The sequence below is a fragment of the Chrysochloris asiatica genome, unplaced genomic scaffold (genome assembly GCF_000296735.1).
Source record: "Chrysochloris asiatica unplaced genomic scaffold, ChrAsi1.0 scaffold00090, whole genome shotgun sequence".
Classification (NCBI taxonomy): Eukaryota; Metazoa; Chordata; class Mammalia; order Afrosoricida; family Chrysochloridae; genus Chrysochloris; species Chrysochloris asiatica.
In genome coordinates, this window is record NW_006408608.1 from 596,389 (window position 1) to 603,936 (window position 7,548).

The window sequence follows — 7,548 nt, forward strand, 5'->3', positions numbered from 1 at the left end:
AGGATCGGCCATTGTTTCGTTCTGCTGTGCGTGGGGTCGCTATGAGTCAGTTCCGACTCGATGGCACCTAACAACAACAACAAAATACACGTAGCGTTGTTTAAATCTAGCAGAAACTGTCATTAGGAGCCCTGGTGGTGCTGCAGGGTAAACACCAGATTACTAACTGCCAGGTCCACAGTTCAAACCCACCAGCTACTCCTTGGGAGAAAGTTGAGACTGTCAGATACTTAGCATTGGGAACCCTACACAGAGTTTCTGTAAGTGGTAGTTGACCTGATGGTTGTGGACTTGGTTTTGGGTGGTGGTTGTTAGGTGCTGTTGAGTTGGTTTAGACTCATAGTGATCTTATGCACAAAAGAATGAAACACTGCCCAGTCCTGCACCATCCACACAATCGTTGCTTTGTTTGAACCTCTTCTTTTTGTGTCAGTCTATCTTGTTGAGGGGCTTCCTCTTTTTTTGCTGATCCTCTGCTTTACCAAGCATAATATCCTTCTGCAAGAACCAGTTCCTTCTAATAACCTGTCCAAAGTACCTGCAACCACGTCTTCATCTTGCTCCTAAGGAACATTCTGGCTGTACTTCTTTGTTCTTCTGGTTGTTGTTAAAGTGCTGTTGAGTCTGTTCTGACTCAGAGAGACCTTGTGCAGGGTTTCTGACAAACAGCTGGTGGGCTTGAACCATGCACTTTTGAGGTTAGCAGCCCAGTGCTTATTCTACAAAACCATACCAGGACTCCTGGTAACCCATGGTATGTTGTGGTTTTCGCTAACACTATTCAAAGGCATCAATTCTTTGGTCTTCTTTATTCATTTTCCAATTTATGCATGCATATGAAGTGGTTGAAAATACTGTGACTTAGGCCAGTGGGAGGTGAAGGGGGAGGGGAAAAAATTAAGTGAATAGAGGTAAATACTGTTAATTGAGAAAGAGAAAAAAGAACCCCCTACTACTACATTAGAGTTCTGGTGTGGCACTGTGGGTTAAGGTGCTGGACTGCAATGTCACTTTGAACCGCCAAGTCGCTTTAGAACTGATGGTTCAAGCTCATCATTCGCTCCTCGGAAACCCTATACAGGGTTGCTATGGGTCAGAACTGACTCGACGGCACTTAACAACAACAACAACTACTTATAATAGTGAAAAAAAGTGACATTGTTACTTTTTAACACTTTAAAAAGATCCTTTGCAGCAGATTTTGATTTCTTGGCTGTTGAATCCATGTTACTGAATCCCACTGAAAAGAAATCCCTGACAACTTCAATCTTTTCTCCATTTATTATGATGATGCTTGTTGACCCAGCTGTATGAATTTTTATTTCCTTTATGTTGAAATGTGGCCCATACTGAAGAGTGAAGGCTTGATCTTTATCAGTCTTCACTTTCAGCAAGCAAGGTTGTGTCATTTGCATATCACAGGTTGTGAATGAATGAATTCCTTCAGTCTTGATATTGCATCCTTCACATAGTCCAGCTTCTTAGATTATTTGCTCAGCATACAGATTGAGGACATATGGTGAAAGGATACAGCTCGGACACACATCTTTCCTTATTTTAAATTCCACAATACTCTCTTGTTCTATTTGAACAACTCTTGGTCTCTGTACACATTTCACCTGAGTACAATGAAGTGTTCTAGAATCCCCATTCTTTGCAGTGTTATCTGTAAGTTGTTAAAGATCCACAGGCTTATGCCTTTGCAGAATCAATAAAACACAGGTCAACAACTTTTTGGTGTTCTCTGCTTTTATCCATCTGACATCAGAAATGATCTCCTTCGATCCATGTCCTCTTTAGAATCTTTGTTGGATTTCTGGCAGTTCCTTAATACTGTTGCAACCATTTTAAAATTAGCTTTAGCACAATTTTACTTGTATGTGAAATTAATGATATTGTTTGGCAATCTTCACATTTGTTGGGTCACCTTTCTTTGGAACGGGCATGAATGTGAATGTCTTCCAATTGGTTGGCCAGGTAGCTGTCTTGCAAGTTTCTTGGCATAGAACCTCCAGCAGTACATTTGTTTGTTGAAACATTTCAGTTGGTCGTCCATCCATTCCTGGAGACTTCTTCGGTATCCTCAGTTTTTGATCAGGTACTAACTTTTGAAATGGTCTTCTTTTTGGTACAGTTACTCTGTGACTCCTTCCATCTTCTTTGGATGCTCCTGTGTTGTTCAATATTTTTCCCATAGAATCCTTTGAAGCTTGAATTTTTTTCTTCAGTTCCTTCAGCTTGGGAAATGCTGAGTGTCTTTTCCCCCTTTTTGTTTTCTAACTCCAGGTCTTTTTTCTTTTTTTCCCCTTATATCAACATATATATATTTTTGCATTTTCTATAATGAGCAAGCATTTTTTTAATTGTCTAGTTAAAGCATAACTATTTAAAATAAAGCATAGGTGTTAAAATCAGAAGAATTCAGTTTTGCTTCTAGTTGTGACATTTATTAACTGGCCTTTCTGGACTTGGTTTTCTCACCTGTATAGTGGGAGCAATGATGTTTGCCCTGTGTAGAGAGCAGTGAGATCAAATATGTGAAAATATAGGTAAAAATGCCAACTGGCACGTGAATATCAGTTTTTATTAAACCCAGTTTGATAAATGGCACATGATTATTAGTCTTTATTAGACTCCGTTTAGCTTTTCTTGAATTCGACAGACATGATGATGATGAGAAATTTAGCGTAAATGTCACTGAGTGATCACCGTGCTAGAGGAGGCAGAATTTCCTCATTCTTAGTGATGTGCAAACACCTTTTACATACTTGGCAGTGAAATGAGTTATATTCTTTGTGCTTAGCTTAGTGGGTAGAGTGTTGAAAGTGATGGGATACATCCCAAGGAAAGGCTGAGTGACGATTCAAATGGAACCTGGACATGTGTGAACTAGAGAGGCTACTGAGAACAAAGACTGGCCGATATCGGATGGTGTTTGTAGACAAATCTGCATACTCTTCTTTCTCAGTGAAAACAGAGACGTTGGATTGCCTGCTCATTGAGGGCAGGGTTTGCATCTCTTCTTGCATTTGTGACCTGAGTGCTTAGTTCCACTGCTGGTAAATAGAGAGGACTACAGTGTTTTTTTCTGGGGAGATTTATACCATGTGTACTTGTGGGTGTCAGTTACTTTGAGATATACTGTATTTGTTGTTGCTGTTGTATGCCGTGGAGTCAGTTCCGACTCATAGCAACCTAGTAAAGGATTTCCGAGGCTGTAAATCTTTACGGGAGCAGAAAGCCTCATCTTTCTCCCGCGGAACAGCTGGTAGTTTCGAACTGCTGACCCTGAGGTTAGCATACTGATTCGTAACCACTATGTTACCAGAGCTCCTTATACTTGCATTTAGAAGATTGTTAATATTTCTCTTCTATTAGAAGGAATTTTCTCTTGTTACCTTTGCTTCTCACAACACTGCATAGACACCTAGCTTTTGGTCAGATATTTTTTGTCAACAAACATTTGTGATATACCCTAAGACAGGTGTGATGGTGTCTGTGTAATGGTTTTTCCAAAACATCCCCCCCACCCCCCGGTACTCTTTCCTCAGGAGACAGCAGTATGTGGGGAAGCTCAAGTTTGCCTCCTTGGAATTTTCTCCTGGATCCAAGAAGTTAGTTGTGGCCACAGAGAAGAATGTGATTGCAGCATTAAATTCTCGCACTGGGGATATCTGTGAGTGAACTGGGTTACGTGGCTGGCGTGGGGATGGAAAAACTGGGCACACTGGATCCTGAATGGCCTATGCCTTGTACAAGTCAGCCTGCCTCACTCAGGACAAGTTGGCCAGAAGATCTTCTCCTACAGAATTCTGATATGTTTTGTTTTTCAGTCTTGTTCTCTTTGAATAATTAGTAATGCTATATTACAAACATTAGTTTTAGCACATAGTGATATGTAACGTTAATATTAGTCATAGTAATATTATTAATAACAGTCGATTGGGGTGATAATAACAACGTTATTAGTGATAATATAATGGCCTGAGTCCTGAGTGTTCTCAAATAAGATATTCCTGCACAAACCTACATTATTCTATTCTGCAATTAAGGTTCCAGGTGTATGTCTTAAATGACTTACGTTGGCTGGATTTTCTAGATAATAAAATATTGAAAATGCAATTGACAATCTTGTGAAATGGTTTGGATTTTGTTCCTGTTCCTGTTGACATACATGTTTGATGAGGTGGTTGTGGCAATAGAACGTGCAGAGATACTGATGACTCCTTGCAGAGCCTCTCCTCCCTCCCCATTACTGAGTGAGGGGAGCGGGTCAGCAACCTTTAGTTGTACTCCTTCCCTCATTTGAAAGTAGTTGGACACTGCTGTGCAGACAAGCCGTGTTCACTTCTGATCTAGTCACCTCTCTCCTGCTGTCTTCCTTGATGCCTCTCTGTGGTTCATAGTAATGGGTGACTTTTGTCTCTCTCAGTGTGGCGTCATGTTGACAAGGGCACGCCAGAAGGGGCTGTGGATGCTATGCTACTCCACGGCCAGGGTAAGTACAGTCCTGTTTGGTCTCCCTAGTGTCGCCTCCCTTTCCCCATTCTTTGGTTCCTTCCCTTGTCTAGGACCTGGTAGGGAAAGGAGAATGGGTCTTCCCACCAGGAAAGGACAAGCACTTACTTACTACTGATTTGCATCCATTATGTCAGAGATGAGGCTGCCGCCCACAAGCCCTGGGTCTGTAGAGCTGTAGTTTGGGAGATGGCTTTTCTTTCCCAGATGCAGTCACCGTGTCCAATGGAGGCCGAATCATGCGTTCCTGGGAGACTAACATTGGGGGCCTGAACTGGGAGATCACTTTGGACAGTGGCAGGTAGGGGAAGAAGCTGTCTTCCATCTTGGCTGGGTTAAAGACATTGACTATGTGAACAGCAACTTGGCGTGCTTTGCGGAGACTGCTGAAGAGCCAAACCAGTTCTGTGATGTGTTTGAGGTTATAGAACACACGTGTTTGCTCAGATAGAATTTATTGAGCACCTATTGGGTGCAGAGTTTGGTAGTAGGTTTAGTCTTTGAAAGTATTTCAGTGAGCGGCAGAGCCAGGATTGATATTCAAGTGTGTTCAATCCCAAAGCCTACGTTCTTACCCTCTAAGCAATAGTGAAAATTGTGGGTGATCTCCTCTAGCCTGAGACTCTGGAGGTGCTGGGCAGCGCTCATCCTTTGCCTGTGCTCAGTTTCCAGGCTCTTGGCCTGGTGGGTCTGCAGGAGTCCGTGAGGTACGTCGCTGTCCTGAAGAAGACCACACTTGCCCTCCATCACCTCGCCAGTGGGCACCTAAAGTGGCTGGAGCATCTCCCAGAAAGGTCAGCCTGTGAAATCACCTGCTCTCTGCAAGCTCCTCATTCTCTCCAAGGGTCTTGAAACATAGACTCTGACCCAAGCTTACCTGGGGTAGAGGGTCAGCAAAAACTAGATGGATTGATACAGTGGCTGCAACAGTGGGCTCAGACATAACAACAATTGTGAGGATGGCACGGGACAGGCAGGGTTTCTTGCTGTTGTACATGGGGTCTCTATGAGTCGGAGTTGACTCGACATCCCCTAACAACAACAATAACAGGCTTACCTAATGTGTGACCTAGCGTGTTGAGATCAGGAGGTTTAGGGCTGAACACCAAAGATGTGAATACATCTCGACTAGTCTTTGCAGTGAGAAGAAAACTCTCAAACTGGGGCACTCTTAGAGCCAGTTGAGCAAGGGAAAATGACTCCCCTACTTCTAGTTATAGTCCGTGGGGATTTTTAACTGCTAGTTCAAACCAGACTGGACTTTCTGTTTATATAAGAATCAACAACTTTGAGAAGCGCCCAGGGTAGGGGCTGAGTGATATGTGAGGTGGAAAGCTTTGGGGCTGGGAAGGAACAGGAGGGAGGGAGGGAGAGAAGAAAGGCCTGTGGTCATTTTTATTAGTTTTTTCCAGTATAAAACATAGGATAGTTTCTGTCCTACATTCCTTAGCAGTCAAGTCCTTTTAAAAACTGAAATCTTACGTCAATCTCTGTAAGAATGGCTAACAGTTATTGACTTCTTTCTATGTGCCATTTGTTGTTGTTAAGTGCCGTCAAGTTGGGTTTCGACCCATAGCGACTCTATTTAGGATTTCTGAGGAGCAGCTGGTGAGCTTGAACTGCCGACCTTGCAGTTCAAACGGCTTTACAGTCTGGCGCATTAACCCACAGTGCCTCACCAGAACTGTATGTGCCATGCATGTATTGAATTCAATTAAGTTCTCATAATGATGTTGTTAAGTGCCATTGAGTTGGTTTCAACTCATAGCGACCCTTTGTAGGGTTTCTCAGGAGCTCTGGTAGCATAGTGGTTACGAATCGGGCTGTGAACCTCAATGTCAACAGTTCGAAACTACCAGCTGTTCTGCAGGAGAAAGATGAGGCTTTCTGCTTCCATCAAGATTTACAGCCTTGGAAACCCTGTACAGGGTCGCTATGAGTCGGAACCGACTCCACGGCACATAACAACAACAAGGAGCAACTGGTGGGTTTGAACCTCCAACCTTGTGGTTCACAGTCCAGTACTGATCCTATAGCATCATTACACAGGAGTCCTAAGTTCTCAAAATAGGGCAGGCATACTGCTATACCTGTTGTTGTTGTTTTTCACATAGAGAATTTTATATTCTTTTTACACAACCGAAGGGCACCTTTTGCAAGCCTGCCTCCTGCTACCTACACACAGCCTTTCTCATACCATGGGCCTAGAGTCCTCAGCTGCTCTCTCTCTCTATGGTGTGGTCATTTTTAAAGCTTAGGGCAGGAATCAAAAACACAGGCTCCTGTGGAGCCAAGAGAGTTACATCCATCCTTAAGTGAGCTACTGGGGACTGTTGGGGCTGTGGTGTACCTGGCCCGCATCCAGGGGGGCACAGGAATGTAAGTAAGCTCAGTATTGCCATAGCCTCTAATGTTTAAAGAAAAAGCTGGAAATCTGAGTTTTATATGTTATCTTAGTTTTAAAGGGGGACAGCTAATTCAAAATTTTAAAAAGTGTATAAATCAAACAAAGCCTATTTCAGGATTGTTAGCTTATGACATCTGGCTGCGCCCTGGTTTTGGAAGACCCCTGAGGAGGGTCCTGTCTTATGGCTACAGCTATTGCCCCTGCTTTTCCTTCCCTCTCTTAGTGACAGCATCCATTACCAGATGGTGTATTCCTGCGGCTCAGGGGTGGTGTGGGCCCTTGGAGTTGTTCCTTTCAGCCATGTGAACGTTGTCAAGTTTAACGTGGAAGATGGAGAGATTGTTCAGCAGGTATGGAAGGGCGCCTGGCTTCCAGGCCTTGTGAATTGGGGAAGGGCGTTGCTAGAGCCTTTCTTTGAACTAAGGACCTGGGAACTTGGTTGTGTAGTACAAAAACTCTTTAGGATCTCTGACTCTGGTCGCTAACTGGCTGGTTTCTCTTCCTTGTCGAACATTTATTAAGCACTCACAAAAGTGCATTGGCCCAGTCGATGTCTACCCTTAAAAGTGCATTGGCCCAGTCGATGTCTACCCTTAAAAGTGCATTGGCCCAGTCGATGTCTA

The 7,548-nt window shown here is 43.3% G+C and overlaps 1 protein-coding gene across 4 annotated transcripts in view; it reads left to right on the top strand.

The window, feature by feature from the left end:
• Nucleotides 1-7,548, top strand: part of EMC1 (ER membrane protein complex subunit 1) — a 30,010-nt gene that overhangs the window by 2,850 nt on the left and 19,612 nt on the right. For 3 of the 4 annotated variants that reach the window (XM_006866325.1, XM_006866327.1, XM_006866326.1), the window contains exons 2-6: nt 3,552-3,676; nt 4,433-4,498; nt 4,726-4,819; nt 5,184-5,312; nt 7,149-7,275. In XM_006866325.1, the coding sequence (XP_006866387.1) occupies nt 3,552-3,676; nt 4,433-4,498; nt 4,726-4,819; nt 5,184-5,312; nt 7,149-7,275 (541 nt within the window). The remainder of the gene's footprint in view (nt 1-3,551; nt 3,677-4,432; nt 4,499-4,725; nt 4,820-5,183; nt 5,313-7,148; nt 7,276-7,548) is intronic. The other variant, XM_006866328.1, reaches the window with a different exon arrangement.